Genomic DNA, 19,536 nt, shown 5'->3' on the forward strand with positions numbered 1-19,536 from the left:
GCAAAATACCTTGAGATATTGATGGATCACAGACTAAGTATGAGTTTGCAGTGTGATGCAACTGTAAAAAAAGGGTGAATGCAGTTTTGGACTGCATCAAAAGGAGCATTAGGTGTAAGACACAGGAAGTGATAGGGTCCCTTTACACAGGGCTGTTTAGAGTCATAGGATCATAGGGAAGAAGGGCTGCAAGAGGCTTCATTAGATCCTCTAGTTCAGCCCTCTATTCAAAATGAGATCATTCCAGTCACGTGTTTGGTAAACCACAAAAATGATACAGGGTTCAGAAAGCAAGCCATATGAGGAGAGGTTGATATTTCTCTAAGCATGTTCAGCTTGTGGAAAAGGTGATTAAGAGAGGACATGATAGAGATCTTCAAACACTGAAGAGCTGCCATAAAGAAGAGGGAGAACATCTTTTCACCTTTGATGCAGTGTAAGATGCATAGCAATGGCTTGAAATTACAGCAAAGTGGGTTTAGATTGGATATCAGGAAAAAAAAAGATCTTTACTGTTAGAACATAGCGAGGCAGTGGAATAGACTGCCCAGGGAGGCTGTGGAATCTTTTTTAATTGGAGGTTTTCAAGAAGAGGTTGGGCAGGCATCGGTCAGGGATGATCTAGAAGTAGCTATGCCTGAAGTGTGCTGTAAAAAGCAATAGCTGAAAGCCAGAGACCCCCAGGCACACATTGCTTAGAGATAATGAGAAGAGCTCTGCAGTTCAGGGCAGGTAGAAATTGGAGATGATCATGCTCAGCAGCAATAAATTGAAGCAAAGTTCTGTATGTGGCTTGATTATGAAAGACAAATAAATTAGGATAAGTTCATGCAGGGGGTAGGACAGGAGCAGGCAATTATTTCAGATGGAGAGCTGTTTGCTGAGTTTTGGCAAGCTGTCGAGGGCTACATGGGTAGCTCTGCCCCTTGACAGGTGCTCTGCCCCCTGGTCACCATCTTGGGACTGGAAGTCCCGCCCCTAACATCTGACCTTTACCACTGGAAGTCCTTCCCCTTGCCCCTGGAAGTTCTCCTTTGGAGAATAGGGTTTGCCATCTTAGGGGGAAAAAAAAATTATACACTAAAAATCAAACACCCTAAAAATATATATTTTAATTTAATTAAAAAATATATTTTTGTCCTGATTTGTGTGTGTTTGTGCTATATATGTAGAAGTGATTGCATAATAGATCAAATGCAGTCTTACTCTTGTATATAGTGTGGGGTGTGTAGGGGTGTTGGGGGGCATGGGTGGGTGAGTGTGGGGTTTATGGGGAACTGTGGGTGGGTGGGTATGGGGGCTGAGCATCTGGGCTGAGCAGCGGTGGCGCAGAGCAAACTGCTGCTCAGTGTGGGGGAGAAGTGAACCCTTTCCTCCCTGTGGTTGGTACTTCCTGGTGCAGCCGCCTAGAGCCCACGCAGGGCTATCTTGTGTCACTGCTGCCCTGGGCTGCCTCACGGGGCAGTGGTGGCAGTGGAGAACAGGCACAAGCAGCCCCATGTGGGCTCACAGTGGCTGCACCAGGAAATGCCGGCTGCGGGATGTGGAAGGGCCACTTTTCCCCCATGCTGAACAGCAGTTTGTTCCACACTGCCACAACTCAGCCTGGGCCTCAGCTTAGAAACTGCTGCTTGGCATGGGGGAAAGAGCCCCCCTCCCTCACTGCCATTGGGCAGGTTTTGGTGAGGCGTCCCAAAGCCCATGCCATGCTAGGCTGTGGTACAGCTCTTTCACAGCCTCTGGGCTGCCCTGCAGCTGCTCCATATGGTCACTGTTGCTGCACTTGGTAGCCCAGAGGTGTCAGTAAAAGAGCATCACTGCAGCCTAGTGTGGTGCAGGCTCTGGGCAGCCGCACCAAAAACTGCCTAGTGGTGAGGATGCTTTCCATCACGCCAAGTAGCAGTTTCTGCCCAGCTGCTGCTGCTGCTGCAGCAGCTTAGCCACGATGGGCAAGCCCAGAGCCAGTGCAGGGCCCAGGCTAAGCAATAGTGACACAGAACAAACTGCTGCTCAGCATGCAGGAAAAGTAGTCCCTTCCCCTCCTGCTGCTGGTGCTTCCTGGTGCAGCTGCTCAGAGCCCACACGGCTGCTTTCTGCTGCCACCACTGCCCCATGGGGCAGCCCAGAGATGGTGGTGACACAGGACAGTCCTGGCAGCTGCACCAGGAAGCACTGGCCACAGGGGTGGGGGGGGGGGGGTGCTGTCCCCTCCCCCACATGAGCAGCAATTTGTTCCATGCTGCCACTACTCAGCCTGGACAGGCAAATGTGGGGTGCATAGGGTTGGGGCTACACGTGCCGGTCCCCACCTGTACCGTGGGGCTGGGGGCACTGGGAGCGAGTGGCCACATGGGAGCCAGCGACAGCCGGGCAGGAGTGCAGGGCCTGCAGTGCTGTCCTGGGGCCAGTGCCAACAGGGCCCACAGGGGGTTGGCAGGAGTGAGGGGTCCCAGCTGGCAGGGGCTCTATGGAGCTGGTCCAGCTCCCCTTTGTCCCTGCTGGTGCAGCCCAGCCCAGCTCCATAGACCCCTGCTATCCCATGCCCCATGCTCCTGCCACTCTGCTCTGGGCCCCACCAGTGCTGGCCCTGGGACACTGGCACAGGCTCTGCACTCCTGCACACCCACTCGCTTCCACTGCCCCCCACTACCACTTTCCCCACTTTCCTGCTCTCCCACCAGCCCCTCTGCCCATGTGGCTCCTAGCCACATGGCTGGTCCATAGGACTTAGCAGCAGCCAGCCTGGCCTGGCCCCGAGGACTGGAGTGATTGCCTGCAGTCCTCCCCTGCCTCCCTGCCTGCCGTTCCCTGCTCTTACCTGAATTTCCCACTCCACCACAGGCAGGCATGAACAGCCCCATGGTCCCAGGCCAGAAGCCTCTGCTAGGCAGGGGCTTCTGACTGGGGGTTGGGGCTGGGCAAGCCTTGCTGTTCAGGGTCCTGCTGTGGTTTCCCCTGGGTCCTACTGCCCCTGGCTCTTGTCATCTTTGACAGGTAGCCAGGGTGTCACAACCCAAGGGTGTGATTTTGTTTGTGTGTGCTTCGGCACTGCTAAATTATTTCCCGCCACTAGGAGCTTTCTTTGCAGGGTGCATTTCTTAGTTGCAAAGAGAAATGCACGGTGCAAAGGAGTTCCCGCCATTCGCATGCAAATTTGTGTCCCACTATTGGCCAGTTCTAAATTATTCCCACGTGGTGGCTAGTGATTAGCTTGCTAGCCGTATAAGAGGCTTGAGTGGTTTCCGCCCAAGTTGGAGAACTCCAAGGAGAACCCCGCAAGGGAGGACTCCAAAACCATCTGGAGGAGGAGGACTTCATGTCTTGTGAAGAACTCTAAGCGCTACGGAGCCTAACAGACCCAGCATGTACCTTAAGAAGGCTATAGGGGTCTGATCAACCTCTAGCCTCTCCCCATCACTGAATGATCCCTCGATGAACCCCTTCCCTGTGCGCAAGTTCCACGGAGCCTAGCAAACTTCGTGTGAGTGTATCCAGAGCTCTGTCCAGGTTCAAGTCCTGCAGGTTTATCTTCCTGTCGCCGAAAACCCATTGCGACGTACCCTCGTGTCTTGCATCTTCCCGTCGCCGAAAACCCCTTGTGACGTACTCTTGTGCCCTGCAGGTTCGAGTTTTGTTTTGTTTCCTGTCTGTAACTGCAACTCAAGCAAGTTTTCCTGCCTGCACTGCGACCATCTACAGTGTAAGTAAAATAATCTTTAATCAACCGCTACGCGTCCGTGCCTAATTCTAGTCTGCCGGCCTGCATTCCCTGACCCGCGTGCCAGGGCTGCTGGCCACAGCCCGCTGCGCGCCCCCGAGGGCCTCAGACCGCTCCCGGCCCGCACACAGGGAAGATAAATATTAATTTTCTAATTTATTTAGGGACCCTGCAGGCCAGAATGAATGGCATGGAGGGCTAGATTTGGCCTGCAGGCCATATTTTGCCCACCCCTGTGGTAGAATGACAGAAAGGGAGTTTTGGCTCTCCAGTTAGGATGTGTGGAGCTGTTCTTGCAGTCCACAGGTTGCAGTGCAGTGCAGAGTGGAGGGTGTAGCTTTCCCATGCTTCTGAGCTTTGCCTGTTGCCACTTGGAGCTGGAAAGTAATTATTTTCCCTTTCCATTGCTACACATGTTAAGGTTTTATTGTGGGGGGGCAGGGTGGGAGGAGGCAGGAGCTGTCTTTCTCTAAGGCTGGGGATTTTCACTGGGATGTATCAATATTCCTGCTAGGACTAAAAAGCCTGGAGTTTCTGAATTAGACGGTTTTGCTTCTCTGCTCATGGTAAGACCAATTTCCACATTTCAGTTAGTAAAGAATTTTACCACACAGTCAATTTGGCATTGACTGTTCAGGGGAGAGGTAGTTGCCTTCCTCTGCAGGTGTGTGGGCTCCATCCTCTCAAATGTATTTTACCAAACTGCAGCAAGAGGACATTGACCCTGTCCTTTTCCTCCTGCTTTATCTGGACAGGTCAGGGTGTTCTTGATGCTTTTAGGCATTGTACATGGTAGTTGTGCTGCAGGGTTTTTGTGCAGGTTTAAGAATAAGTTAGACCACAGCTGTCCAAGAGTTTAAAGGCCAGTGGCTGCATGCCCATGTACCACACCAGGGCAAGCCGTGGGTCCCTGAGTCCATCACTGCTGCGTCTTCACAGCTGCTGTACCATGCACCCACCTGCACGTCCCACTATGGCACCATATGCCCTCATAGGCATCCCCACTCACTGTGCCACGTGATCATTTGGCCCTAGGCTCAACTTCTGGTCCCTTCCAACCCTACTTTTCTTTGATTCTACGGCAAAAGAAACAGAGATGGCAGAGCAGTGAGATTCCCAAAGAGGTAGCTGAAGCATCATGGGAAAAGGAATACAAGCATAAGCAAGACAAATGTGGGAGAAAAGTTTGCAGGAAAACAATCTTTATTATTAACAAGGCAAGACTAGATAAACACAAAGGGATTTCATAGACATTAGGACTGGAAGAGACCTCGGAAGATCATCGAGTCCAGCCCCCCGCCCAAATGGCAGGAAGTCAGCTGGGGTCATAGGATCCCAGCAAGATAAGCATCCAGTTTCATCTTGAAGGTGTTCAATGAAGGCGCTTGAACCACCTCCGGTGGCAGGCTGTTCCAGACCTTGGGGGCTCGGACAGTAAAGAAATTCTTCCTTATGTCCAGCCTGAAACGATCTTGTAGTAGTTTGTGACCATTCGACCTCATCATCCCTTGGGGCGCTCTGGTGAACAAACGTTCCCCCAGATACTGGTGGTCACCCCTGATAAACTTGTAGGTGGCCATCAGATCACCCCTGAGCCTGCGCTTTTCCAGGCTAAAGAGCCCCAGGGCTCTCAGCCTGTCATCGTAAGGTCTGCTTCCCTGACCTCTGATCATGCACGTGGCTCTTCTCTGGACTCTCTCAAGCTTCTCCACATCCTTTTTGAATTGTGGAGCCCAAAACTGGACGCAGTACTCCAGCTGCGGCCTCACTAAGGCCGAGTACAGGGGGAGAATGACGTTCTGGGATTTGCTTGAGAAGCATCTATGGATGCAAGCCAGCGTTTTGGTCGCTTTACTAGCCACAGCATCGCATTGCAGGCTCATGTTCATCTTGTGGTCAGTGATGACCCCCAACTCTCTTTCTTCCATAGTGCTAGCCAACATAGCACTGCCGAGCCTATAAGGATGCTGCAGGTTTTTTTTCCCAAGGTGGAGAACCTTGCATTTATCGGCGTTGAACACCATCAGATTCTCATCCGCCCACTTGCTGAGCCTGTCCAGGTCAGCCTGGATCATTCGCCTGTCTTCTGGTGTGGATGCTTTGCCCCAAAGTTTGGTGTCATCTGCGAACTTGGCCAGTCCGCTTCTGACTCCAGTGTCCACATTATTAATGAAGATGTTGAACAGTATGGGTCCAAGGACAGAGCCCTGGGGGACCCCACTGGTCACAGGACACCACGATGAGTGACTTCCATCAATTACTACCCTCTGGGTCCGACCCCAGAGCCAATTTTCCAGCCAGTGGATCGTGGAGGACCCAAGGTGACAATTGGCCAGTTTCTCCAAGAGACGATCATGGGACACCAGATCGAAGGCTTTTTTGAAGTCAAGATATATGACATCAATCTCATCTCCCTTGTCCAGGTGATAGGTCACCTGGTCGTAGAAGGAAATGAGATTGGTCAAGCAAGACTTACCCGCAACAAACCCGTGCTGGCTATCCCTTAAGATGTTGGCGTCGGCCAGTCCATTAAGGATGGCCTCCTTAATAAACTTTTCTAAGATCTTCCCTGGGATAGAAGTCAGGCTGATGGGCCTATAGTTAGCCGGATCCACTTTCCTCCCTTTCTTGAAGATAGGCACCACATTGGCCTTCTTCCAGTCTTCGGGCACTACACCAGATTGCCAAGAGTTTTCAAAGATCCGCTCTAGAGGCTGGGCTATGATGCTCGCCAGCTCCTTGAGTACCCTGGGGTGAAGATTGTCAGGGCCGGCTGACTTGAAGGTATCCAGGTTCTCAAGATGTTCCTTCACGAAGTCAGCATTAATGGAGGGCAAGGGATCATCCTCTCCCGGACTTCCCGGCCCTGTAGCTGGCATGGGCATCCCATGGGGCTGATGAAAGACCGACGCAAAGTACCTATTTAATAGGTTGGCTTTTTCCTGGGCGTCAGTTGTCAGTTGCCCCATCTGGTTCAGCAGGGGTCCAATGTTGCCCCTGCTTTTCCTCCGGCTCCCCACATATCTGAAAAAGGACTTTTTATTATCCTTGATGCTCAAAGCCAGCTGGAGTTCAGTTGCAGCCTTGGCTTTCCTGGTCAGCTCCCTACAGGACCGGACCAGTGCAGAATAATCCCCCTTGGAGGTGACTCCCATCCTCCATCCTTTGTAGGCCTTTCTTTTTAGCCTCAGGAGGTCTGCTAGGTCCCTAGAGACCCAGGGGGGCTGCTGTGTCCTCTTGCTGCCTTTCCTCCGAGATGGAATAGACTTAGTTTGTGCATTGAGGATCGCTCCCTTGAGAAGCAACCACTCTTCTTGAACTCCCCTCTCCCTGCGGTCACAGTCCCTTGGGGCCTCACTGACAAGCCTCCTGAGCTTGTGTGATATGTTAGCCATAAGTTTATGAGTAATAGTATGGACTGTCATGAGCACATAATACAATGCAAAGGCACTGTGGCTAGATATAGTCTTCTTATTGATGTCTGAATATGATGATGGAGGAATAATAGTGAAAAAATAGAATTGATTTTGATGATGAATCCTGAAACTGAGGCCAGATGTGCCCCAAAAGGCTATATATAATATGATGAGTTCTGTTGGTAATCATCCTAATGTTGAAATGAATTCTCGTTTCCCTATTTCTGAAACTTCCTGTATCATCTTTTCTTAGTTATTTCACAAAAGAAGCAGTTGTCTACAGTGACAGCGTACAAGAAGGTACTAAGTGCTACTGGGCAAAATCTAAAATGGCCTCTGACATGCTTTGCATGCTTAAAAATATGCACCTGGATCTGAGAGGGTGATTCAAAGAAACGACAAAAAGTGGATAGCTTGCCTGTCCAGTCAGTGGAGAGAGTTGGGTACCTCCAACAGGTGGCCGAAAAGCTTGTAAATGCAAGGTAGAGAAATGCCCAGAGGTAGGCAGCCCATGTTTGAAGGAATTCCTGCCTGGAAGCAATCTGTCTCAGATCTGTCTCCAATTCCTTGGACACATCTACGTGTGCAATTAATGTGAATGAATAAACTCTGGAACAGTTCATGCTGGAGTTTATTGCTCCCAGGTGCACTGCTTGCATGTACATCTGGGACTGCAGCACACTGACCCAGGGCAGAGCAGCCTCACTTGGCAGGGGGTTCTGGGGGTCAGCCTGCCAGTCCAGAGCTGCTCAACCTGCTGAGGACAAGGTGGCTGGGGCAAGAAGGTGCTTCAGTTTGGGGCTAGCTAGCAGGTAGCTCCTGCACTGAAGCACCCTCATGCCCCAGCCAGCCTCATCAGCATCTACACATGCATTGCAACAAAGTAAATAACTCTGCCACAGGATATTATTTGCTTCTGGCAGTACTACCCTATGGTGGATTTAATTACTTTACTACAGCCTAAATGCATTGCATGTGTAGATGCTGATGTTTTACTGCAGAACTAATTAGTCAGCTCCACAGTACACATCTCATGTAGATGTGCCCCTTTAAGTACCTAAATTCTGCCTAAGTTCTACAAAATTGCCCGAGTATTTTTGGCACTAGCACACAGTTTGTGACCCTACTTGCCATGTATAGGTTCATAAGCTTCCGCGTGGCTCCAGAGCAGGTTCAGTTGACTGCATGGGGCCAGGCAAGTATGGAGCTCTGTATGTGTGTGTTAAGTCATGAAACTCTACCTAGCAAAGCACCACAGGGAGCAGGTGTCAAACCCCAGAGGAGGCAGAGAACTATGAGACATTTTCAATCTGTACCTTTTCTTCCTGGTACGTTGCCCTAACTATCAGGCTTTAGATCAGGAACTTTCCAGGTTCTTCCATTTTAAGCTATCCCCCTTAGCAGCAAAGAAAGCAAAACACATAGGGTCAGAAGGAAGCACACGAGGTAGAGGGTGCTTGGGGCAGTAAGATGGAAGCTGTTCTACAAGAGAGCAGACTTTGGATTCTACCTGAACCCTTTCTTCCTATAGAGCACAAACGTCTCTTCTGCTTTGATTCAGTGAAGATTAAATACATGGTTCAGTGGCTCATCTTCAAAAGGAGTGCTAGAGAGACAGAATACCTGATCTATCACCTGGTGGTTTAAGATCAGGGCAAGGAAGTCAGAGAGATTCAAGTTTAAGTCCCCTGTTGGTGTGTGGAGGAGAACAGAGTCTGAGCCATCTGCTTTCTGGGGAGGTGATCTAACCACTCTCCCTTTGGATCTGAAATATGGGAGGGTCCTGGTCTGCTTCAGCTTTCACCAGGCCAGGACTTAAGTTTACATTCAGAGCTAAGTACCTGGACTTCCAGAGCACAGTCTGCTGTTCATGCTAAGTGGCCACATGGCCATTTTTACATCCAGAATAAGAGACTGTGAGTAAGTGCTGAAAATAGCAGTTATGTGGCTGGAAAATTCAATTTTGACACATGAGGTAAAAGAAGATTCTGCCTTTAATATTTATTAGTTGGATTATGGTGGCACAATTCATGACCAGTGCCAAGAAGTATAAAAGCACAGGACAAAGGATGACCCTTGCCTCAAAGAGCCAAAGTCCCAGGGGACACAGAAAAAGCTGTAAGTACCTGTAGGTTGAAGTCACTTAGTCTGCACACAGCTTTAAAGTTAAGCAAGCACTTGAGAGCCTGAGTGACTGTTGTGTTTTATTCATTACTGTATTTTCTTTTTTAAACTTCTGAAGCACTGTAATCACTTGGCTGAGAAATAGTGTAAATGAGGAAGGAAAAGAATATGAAATCACAGGACTCTTATTTTATTTGTAACTCTTATTAAATATACTAAATGACTGGAAGAGGGGAAATCTATTAGCTAATCCTTGTTGCATCACTATTTGATGATGAATCTATTTGGATCATAATTTTTCTGCTACTGAGACGATATTATACATAGTGAGTCAAGCTCCAGCTGATGGACACATCTGCTATATAAACTGCACCGTCTGAGAGGTGTGCACTAGCTTGCGAGTAAACAGACACAGAAATGCCAGTAAGAATGAAAAGCCTTCCACTCCTGCTGCTAGCATGTGCAGCACTTTCCTCTTCTGCTCCTGTGGCTCCAGAAGTTGACACCACAATGCTTGTTGAGGTAAATACTTGCCATGGCTCCCATATTCTCTACCTCAGAGTGAATAGTCTTGTGTGTTTCATAAAAGGGATTTTATAAATGTTAAATTGCACTTCTTTTCCTCTTGTTTTGGAATAAACCAAGTTAAAGAGGCCTTAAAGAAGCTCTTTTCTTCTTTTCTCTCAATTTATCTTAATGAAAATTGTTTGGCAAAGCAGGATTAAGAGTTTCATTTAATTTGTTTGTTTTTATTTCAATCTATCCAATCAGATGTGATATAACAAAGTGAAAACAATATGGAAACATGAATGAATGATGTTCTCTTACAACCAGATTCTGTGGTTCCATATATTCAGCCAGGCACTCAAGTTAGTCCTTAGTTTTAAGTCAATATGCTGAGTAGTCTCATTTATTTCCATGGGATCTCTTACACACCTAAAATAAGGCATATATCCAAGTATATACCCCCCAAAAGACCAAAAGAACAACCAAAAATGTTAAAAGCTATAAAACTTTCTATTCCTTATTACAGGGGTTTAGGTTGTAGCCATGTTGGTCTAAGGATATAGGCAGACAAGGTTCCTTGGGCGAATTTGATATCTTTTATTGTTGGTCTAATAAAAGATATCAAATTCGCCCAAGGAACCTTGTCTGCCTATTCCTTATTAGGCTGTTATAGCACTGTCTACTTACTGGGGCCAAGATTTTTTTTAAAAGAGTTACAAAAATGAGAATTTTATATCCATATTTATTTTCCTAAATCAAGCTATTGATTTTCCAAAACACTCACCATCCAGCAACATCCGTTGGTTTCACCAGTTTTCAGAGTTGCATAATAACTGAGGGCTAGTACCTAACAGTATTGAAGCTAACTATATTACTCAGAAAAAAAGGGCTAAAGGATCATCATTAATAAAAATTGAATTGAAATTTGGAAAGGTAACTTTAGATTTCTAAGACTCTTTGGCAACAGTACTCATTGATAAAACAGGATATCTACATATCAAGAAGAAATCTATCCTGAATTTTAATTTAGTAAGAAAGTAATCCATCCTAGTTGCTTGGAACACAGACCCCAAGTTTCAAATGCTTTAGATAAGGCTTTGAGCTATCAACATGCTATGTAGTGGCAGAGGTGTAGTGGTAGAGCTCCTGCCAAAGGTTGTTTTTGGTTGATATATGGATACCTTCATGCTGGGGAGACTGAAGTAGCCAGACACACACACAATCACTTCCTAAGGTGCTATCAGCTCAGACACTGGTGTGCCACAGCCACACTAGCTCTATGGTTGCTAGGAGAACCTCTGACCTTTCACCAACATTCATCGCTCTTGTTTTTGGCAGGGTTATCTAAGAAATTTCTACAGTCTGGAAACAGAATTGCACCCTTCTTTTAAGAGGAAAATCACTGATTCTGTATCTGAAAAACTCAAGAAAATGCAGTCATTTTTTGGACTAAAAGTGACTGGGAAATTAAATAATGAGACTGTGGAAATGATGAAGCAGCCCAGATGTGGTGTGCCTGACATCGGCGAGTATGTTTTAATTGATGGGAATCCAAAGTGGACAAGAAATGATCTGACATACAGGTAATAGTTCTCTGAGCAATTTGTGGAGCTAACAGAGTTAGGCTCAAACTTGCAAATATGTGGGCCTAAAAACACAAAGCTATGCCCTCCCTTCTGGACTTTAGCACAAGAAGAGGGGTTTTGATATTCTAAAGGAGGAGGCTGCCTTAATGAAAGTTAGGAGGAGTTATAAGTACTGTGGATTTGAATATCAAGCTACCTATTCCTCTGTCAAAACATGGATATAAGGAATTTTGCATCAAATATGAAATATTTTTACTACAGCAATGTATTGTTAATAATAACCTGCAAGTGTCAATGTGCATAGACTAATGTTTGCTTTATCCTAAAGGATTATAAACCGCACACCTGACATGAGACCAGCTGATGTGGATGAGGCTATCAAACAAGCATTTGAAGTCTGGAGTAATGTGGTACCACTGACATTCAGAAGAATCGAGGATGGAGCAGCAGATATAATGATCTCTTTTCAATATAGAGGTGATACAAAATAACACAATAATCATAGATCATAGAATCATAGAAAATTAGGATTAGAAGGGACCTCAGTCCAACCACCTCCTCAAAGCAGCACCAGCCCCAACAAGATCATCCCAGCCAAGGCTTTGTCTAGCCAGGTCTTAAAAACCTCCAAGGATGGAGATTCCACAACCCCTCTGGGTAACCTGTTCCAGTGTTTTACTACTGTCCTAGCGATAATGCTTTTCCTAATATCTAACCTAAGAAAAACCTAGGAAAAAATAAGCTAACAGATTACAAAGTAATACCTAGGCAGTTATCAAGCAGTCATTAACCATCATCAATTATAGAGGCAACTGAAGAAATTAATTTATTACTTATTTTTAGATCATGGTGATGGGTACCCCTTTTATGGACCCCATGGGACACTGGCTCATGCTTTTCAGCCTGGCCCCCGGATTGGTGGAGATGTTCACTTTGATGAGGAGGAAACTTGGACAAAATACAATAGGGGTAAGATTTGCCTTGCTGGCCTTGTTTGCTCAGGTAATATAGCAATTTACATCTCGAGTTGTTCATTGATTTCCAATGTTATATTTGGAATAAGAGCAGCAGATTCTGGTCCCAAGATGTTTTTTCTTCCCTCCCTTTGACAGACTTCTTTGAGGAAAGCAGTTCTGCAAGAGGTTGGAGTTAGCTGAGCTTCATTCTGGGCTTGTCTACACATTCATTGACCCACCTTAGATACTGCACATTTAGTTTACTACTTCCTTAATCAAGGACTAACTAAATGTGCAGTACCTAAAGTTACTTTGCAGTAGTGCTGGCACGTGGTTATTTAGTGACGCTTACTGCACATTAGCCTAATAACACTGCGCAGTAGGCTGTTAGCACAGTTTTTGCCATGACATGCTACTGGACAGTGTTATTAAGCCAGTGTGCAGTAACTGTCTCATTGAGATTTGCTTGCTGGGTTGTTTTTTTTCTCGAGTCTGTAATGAGTTAAGAGTAAAAAAAAATGGTGCTGAGAAAAGTAACTTCCTTTGGCAGCAAGCCCTGCTTTATGGCAGGGTTTATGTGTTGTTCTATGTGCCTTTGAACAGCAGGGTCCAATCCTAGCTGGTATCTTTGTCCATTATCACATTTTGGCATAAATAAATGTAATCTTAATTAGTGCCTGATTAGACTATGTATTCATATAACTATTATTTTTCTACTATACCTGTTTAGGCCATAGTGTTTCCAGAATAAGTAAAAATATCTCTAACATGTAATGTGTTCTGTCTTGACATAGAAAGCTCTTTCCCATTTAGACACCCACACTAGATATTCAAACACATTACATCTATTTTAATGGCACTATGTTTATTCCTCAGGCTACAGCTTGTTCATTGTTGCTGCCCATGAGTTAGGCCATTCATTGGGTCTGGCTCATTCTCCTGATCCTGGTTCTCTGATGTACCCAAATTATGCCTACAGAGACACTAAAGAATTTAATCTCCCTCAAGATGACATTAATGGCATTCAAGCAATCTATGGTAAGAAAATCAGCACCTAATGTTTCACTTAGTTAATTCTGCTTTTCCACAGAATATGGCTTAATCAATGAGAAGTGTTTATTTTAAGAAACCATCTAGTGTTATCATACAGAGCTCCCAGAAAAAGCATAAACAGTAAAGAGGGAAGGGACCTGGTCATTTAGTTTCTTCTTCTGCCCCAGGGTGGGGTCATCTTTATACCTAAGTCTAAAAAAATGGTTTGTCTACATGCTCTTACTAAACCTCCAATGAAGGACATTACACAACTTCCCAAGGTTACCTATTCTAGAGCAATTCATATTTTCCTGATCTTCAGTAAATGGAAGCAGGGCAGGGGGAGTGATATTCCCTGACTCACACAGAGTTTCAGTTGTATTTTTCTATGTAATACAATATTAAGTTATTCTTTGATCCTCATGTAGGACAATCTCTGCAACCTGTTCAACCAACTGGACCCTCAACTCCAGGAACGTGTGACCCTAATTTGTCTTTTGATGCTGTTGCTACTCTGCGTGGAGAAATGCTGTTCTTTAAGGGCAGGTAAGTTCAAGAAGCCTGTGTGGTGGCTCATTGTACTGCAGTACTGAGAAGGAAGCAAAAGTACCAAAAATTATTCCCCTTCAGTCACAAAAATAAAAAGGACACTTGAAATGTAGTGTAAACAGAGCAATATCACTAGAAAGTCACCACCTATATCTGCAAGTGGTGGCTTGCATCCCTTGTTAGCAGGCACCTTGTCTTTTCTTCAAATTTCCCTAAGTTGTGGCAAAATGGGTTATTTTTTCTGATTCCAAAGGATCTTTGTAAATGGTAAAATATTCACTGCATACTGTAATTGTAAAGGAATTGTTATTGTTTCCAGTGGAAATGAAACGCAGGCTTGGTGGGCAGTCCAGTGTGGCAGCACAGTGTAGGAGTGGTTTGTACGAGTAGAGGCTGTGAGAGAAATCTGGAGACCTGTCAAATCCTGGTACAGGGGCCCCACCAGCTCTCATTTTGTAAAGAGGAAATAGGAAAATTCTATTTGCAGTCTAAGCCAGATTCATAAGTCTTGAGAAAATGAGACCACGTGTTATTTGCAATTATTATTTTACCCATTATATGTTCAGGTCTATTAAGAAAGTGGGGGAAATTGTGTAATGACCTTTCCACATCATGTGTCTTCAGCAGTATTAGACTCTTTCCTCTTCAGCACAGAAGTAGCTCAAGAATGAACTCTACAAGGTAGTAGCTGTAGCAGACTCGTGTCCTCTTTGCACTGGGTTCAAATTTGGGGTGCATTCATAGGGGTGCAGTGGTGCGGTCACACCTCCTTTTCTGACCATATGGCAGGAGTCACAACCAGGGAATTTTTTAAATCCCTGAAGATAAGAATTGCCTCCCTTCTTTCCCCTCCATGCTCAGAGGCACGTCCCCTCCCCTCCCTTCCCTGTCTCCTCCCTGTCATTTCCCCTCTCCCCTGCTGTTCTGGGGGTAGGGAGAGCTCAGTCCAGGACAGTGACAGTGGGGGCAGCAGTGCACGGGCAGGTTTCCCTACCCTGCCTGGTCCCCTTGGGTGTTCCCTGCAGCCAGGAACCCATCTGCCTGCTTGTGTTGACACTTCCCCGGGATGAGCCTGACCCCTGTGCAGCCCAACTGGAGCAGCTCTGGAGCTCCCCTCACCCCTGGGCAATGGGGACAGCAGCAACGGCAGGTGGGGGATAAGGGGAAGGGAAGGGGAGGGGACATGCCTCTGAGCAGAAATGGGTAGAGGGAAGTATTCTTACCAGGTTTGGAGGTTTTAAAAAGTCCCCAGTTGCTGCTCCCATAGTGTAGTCTGGAGTGAAGGATGCACTCAACTCTGCAGCGTTGTTTGCTCTTCCAGCACCCTGGCTTGTAAAACTCTGGATCTGTTTCTGACTGAAGTGGAACTGCTTTAATTTTCAAATTATCTCTCAATCAGGTACTTATGGCGCAAGCATCCGCAAATAAGAGAGACTGAGATAAATTTAATCTCTCAGTTCTGGCCAACCCTGCCAGCTGGAATTCAAGCTGCTTATGAAAATGTTGAAAAAGATCAATTTGTTCTTTTTAAAGGTAACACAATCTTAAATTCTCGTGGTCTCTGACGTGAATTTGCTGTAATTAGGCTGCTTCACAGAATGTGCAATTGAGGAATCTGCCCTGATTCCCTTTAGATGAAGCCCCATTTAAACTTAATTTTCAAACAGAAATGCCTTTTCTAAATTCAAAATGTTAATTTGAGTAGCTCTGTGACATTGTTTAATTAATTCACTGTCAGTTGTAAGTTAAACTCCTATCAGAGTTTTTGGAAAGGACCTTTTTGGACTGGAGCTTAACAAAAGATTTATCATCAACAAAGGTTACTCAAAGGTTTTGAGAAAAAGAGAATTCTGATCCCAAGAGCCTCCATTTTAAGTACAAAAAGAACCAGTACTGCAGGGGAATGCCTAGAAGTCCATGAAACCCTAGAGAAATTTTGAAATGTCAAACATCTACAGCGCTCAGAACTTTTGAGCGTAAGTTTTTTATGAGCATTCAGGAAATGTATTTCTACAAGTTCTGTAAAAAAAAAAAATATTGAATGGGCTGCAACATTTTCCGCAAAATCTATAAAGTGCTAATCTGGCAATTTTTGTGAAAGAATATTGTTTTAGAAACGGGGTATTTGTTGATGAAAACAAATATTTCAATGATCTCTTGCAGAAGTTATGATTACTGTTAGCAGAACCAGTTGATGAAACACTAATTTTTATTTTTCTTTGCAGAGGACAAATATTGGGTTTTCAAAGAATCCAATGTAGTCCATGGCTACCCTAAAAGAATTCATCAGCTGGGCTTTCCAAAGACTGTTAAAAGAATTAATGCAGCTTTCAATGATAAGAATACAGGGAAAACATATTTCTTTGTAGCCAGCAAGTATTGGAGGTAAGTTTTAATGCTCAACGGTCTTAACGTATTTTCTCTTTCATGTGGCTTGAAGGATGATTGTGAAAAATAATATAAAATAGCACTTAATTTAGCTTGGGTACATAAAATTAAATACATTTTTATGGGATTTATTTCCAAATATAACTACTCCAATAAAAATACTAAACTTTCTAGGAGATTCTGTAACCATCTTCTAGAATTGTTTATTTCGGTTAGAATCACATGCTGTAGGATCCACAAAATCTATAAACAGGTGATTTTCTAGGAAATTGTCTACATTTAACCCACAAACATGCATTTTTTTTTGTAATATCATGAAATATATTCCTGTAACTCTCGAACATCAAGGTAAAAGAATTGTTATCATGCTGGACTTTTTTCCCTTCAATATGAAGTCAAGTCACAGAGTTCACTTCAGTGAACATTTTGGATGGATGATTTGGACAGAGTTGATCCTAAACCTGAGGAAGGGGTTTTCCTAGTTTTCTATTATTCTGTATAATTGCATGAAGTATAATTGTACTTCACTTTGCCTAGGGACAGAAATTACACATAAACTGGTATAAGTGATTGGAAACTGGTTCAAATCTGTAACACAAGAGAAGCTCAGCGCAGATAAACCACTTTCAAAACAGTCAAAACTGGTTTAAGATAAACATGGATGGATGTAGTATCAGACTTAACTGATTTAGGTTACATTGGTTTACTGAACTTCTGTCCCAGTTCCCCTCCAGATTCAAGCTGTCTGCTCCAGCTGAGCAGGGAGGCATATTCTAGTGTTCCCTGGCTTCTGGCCTGGGCCACTGCAGGCACGTGGCTGCATTTCCAGAATCAAAAGTGAATGTCTGTTTACTTTCTTATCGGTTCAATTTATGCAGCTTAAACTAAACTGCAAAGATTGAATTGATTTAGCCTTGTGCTTTTGACTATCTGTACTTAGCCTTTGTGGTTACAATTTGTTTATATTTCATTGTTTTTGTTTAGAATACATGACAGCTCAGTATTTTTTTTCTGCAACATGTTGCTCTGAACAGGTCCCCTCCTTATAGTCCAATGACACCTTAGTTTGTGAAAACAGTTTAGGATTCTGTTGAACAGGACTCTTTAAATAATACTGTAGTAGTACCACCATCCTCCTATAAAGATTCATCAAGATTTTTCATAATATACTATCTAAATTGTTGAAACCTGGACAAATATGGTTTAGAATTACACAGACAGGGCTTCTGCTTTCCTCACTGGTATGACACTATATGTATGTGGTATATATAGGCTAGTAATGTTATAGTCATTTGGGGCAGCCTTGTAAGATAATGCACCAAGTCAGGTGTTTACCTTTTCCTGGTATTTCAGTGGAATACATATACATGACAACACATTTTCTAAATCAGAGCTGTCCAACTCATGGCCTGTGGACTAAAGAGTTAACATGGCTCCCATGTGGCCCCCATTCTCTACATCGTGCCTGCTGCTGTACACACACTCTCATACACGTGCACTTGTGCAAGCTACCTGCAATGATGGGAGCTGTGCTGTGTGCCCCTCCCCACCCAACCAACTGAAGCCCAGTGGGCAGGAGGTGCACAGGCAGATAGGCCCCAGCAATCCCTACAGTGCAGCACAGCTCCAGGGGGGAATGGAGCAGCTGCTGGAGTCAGTGGTCCAGCAGCATCCCACCATGATTAGCATATGATAGCTGGGATAGTTTGTTGAGAAGAATGGAGCTAAGACAGCTATGCATGGGCAGGCAGTGTGGCATTTGGTCCTCACCTGCTCAGAAGTTGGGTGACCCTGCTGTCAGTGAAATCCTAGCATCATTGGACATTTTGCCATTCATTTCTATAGGACAGCACTTTAAATCTCTCGTGTCTCTCGTGGATATACTCAGAACAGTAACAATTGTAATAGTCCAGTCAGGTTGGATTATTCCAGTAAAAGATGTGTCACTTTTGTGTTAGGTCTTATTTTGAACTTTCTAAGTATTATTTGCCCATCTATAAATATTAATGCTATTTTTTATAAATTAAGCTATGATGAAAAAAGACAATCCATGGATAAGGGTTATCCAAGGAAAATAATCAAAGACTTCGGAAAAATTGGAAAGATTGATGCAGCTTTCCAGCATAACGGTAAATAAAACTAATATTTATGTTTATTATGCTACAAGGTATGTGCTTCATTGGAATGCAAATTGATTTTCAAGAGAACCTTTATGAATACTTATGCAGGTTTACTGAGAACAGGCATTCTAATAAAGGAGTACGTATTTCCTGTCAAAGTTAATTTTGTTTTCTAGAAAAATCTTTTAAATTGATTGCACAGGCGAATTCTAAACCTTCAATTTATTTTTCTTTCTAGGCTATATCTATTTATTCCATGGAACAAAACAGACCCAGTTTGATCCTAATACCAAGCAAGCTGTCAGAGTCCTGAAGAGTACTAGCTGGTTCGGTTGTTAATCACAGTGATTTCCATAACTTTATGAACCGCTCTTGAACTTTTAATGGTTGTTTTAAAAGTACTATTTTATCTGAGACTTTTGTCTTAAACACTATGAACTGTAAACCTAATGCAGAAGATTATATAACTGAATAATTTATTGAATTTTTACAGACTAGTTTGAAGAATGTCAATAAAATGTATTATGTTTGCCATGTCGTTTTTTTCTGTCTTTTGATTCATGAGACCCTGACCCTGTCCTCAGAGGTACACAGAAATTACATGGGGCTTTTAGAGTCAAACTCTTTCTCCCAAATCAAAGGCAGGAAATAAAAATGCTACATAGCTCCATACTGTATTATCATGCACCACACATTCTGAAGTGTCTGTGTGTGGGTAAGCTTTGTATATTCCCAAAGTAATTAATCTGTTAGTCATGCCTAAACTTCCCTTTCTGGTCCATCCTTATTCCCATATTTCTTTTAGTGGGCCTCAGCAGCCTTCCCTGTGTGTTTTGCCCATGTGTTGTAAGTCTTGTGGTCTACTCCCCCTGCCCTGGTGTTTGTTGTGTGGCTGAGTAAGCCAGCTGGAGTCTCCCCAGCCCTTGTGTCTGTGTGCCCCCTCCCCAACATTCCCCAAGCATAGCCCTCCCAGCTTTTTTCCTGTGGGGATGTAGCTCAGTGAGCTTCATCCCCCTTCCCCTTCCCCCTTTTTCCCCCCACAACCCCAGCCTGCCCCTCTTAGATTCACCAGCCCCACTGTACATTTTTGGGTTTCTTTATTGTTTTACCCTGTGCAATGGCACAGCAAGAACTTTGTGG

The 19,536-nt window shown here is 44.5% G+C and overlaps 1 protein-coding gene across 1 annotated transcript; it reads left to right on the forward strand.

The window, feature by feature from the left end:
• The first annotated feature begins 9,574 nt into the window (after nt 1-9,574).
• Nucleotides 9,575-18,930, forward strand: LOC102563684 (interstitial collagenase). Its single transcript, XM_014600695.3, has 10 exons — nt 9,575-9,780; nt 11,104-11,348; nt 11,680-11,828; nt 12,195-12,320; nt 13,184-13,345; nt 13,768-13,885; nt 15,288-15,421; nt 16,114-16,273; nt 18,305-18,405; nt 18,635-18,930. The coding sequence occupies exons 1-10, from the start codon at nt 9,676-9,678 to the stop codon at nt 18,733-18,735; spliced, it is 1,401 nt and encodes a 466-aa protein (XP_014456181.2). The 5' UTR covers nt 9,575-9,675; the 3' UTR covers nt 18,736-18,930.
• Nucleotides 18,931-19,536: the final 606 nt, after the last annotated feature.

This window comes from Alligator mississippiensis, chromosome 1 (assembly GCF_030867095.1).
Source record: "Alligator mississippiensis isolate rAllMis1 chromosome 1, rAllMis1, whole genome shotgun sequence".
Taxonomy (NCBI): Eukaryota; Metazoa; Chordata; order Crocodylia; family Alligatoridae; genus Alligator; species Alligator mississippiensis.

Excerpts from the sequence above, each read along its gene's own strand:
- LOC102563684 (XM_014600695.3), top strand. The coding sequence starts at position 9,676 with ATGCCAGTAAGAATGAAAAGCCTTCCACTCCTGCTGCTAGCATGTGCA. Across the intron at positions 15,422-16,113 it reads TCAATTTGTTCTTTTTAAAG|AGGACAAATATTGGGTTTTC; the intron begins GTAACACAATCT and ends TTTTCTTTGCAG. Across the intron at positions 16,274-18,304 it reads GTAGCCAGCAAGTATTGGAG|CTATGATGAAAAAAGACAAT; the intron begins GTAAGTTTTAAT and ends TTATAAATTAAG.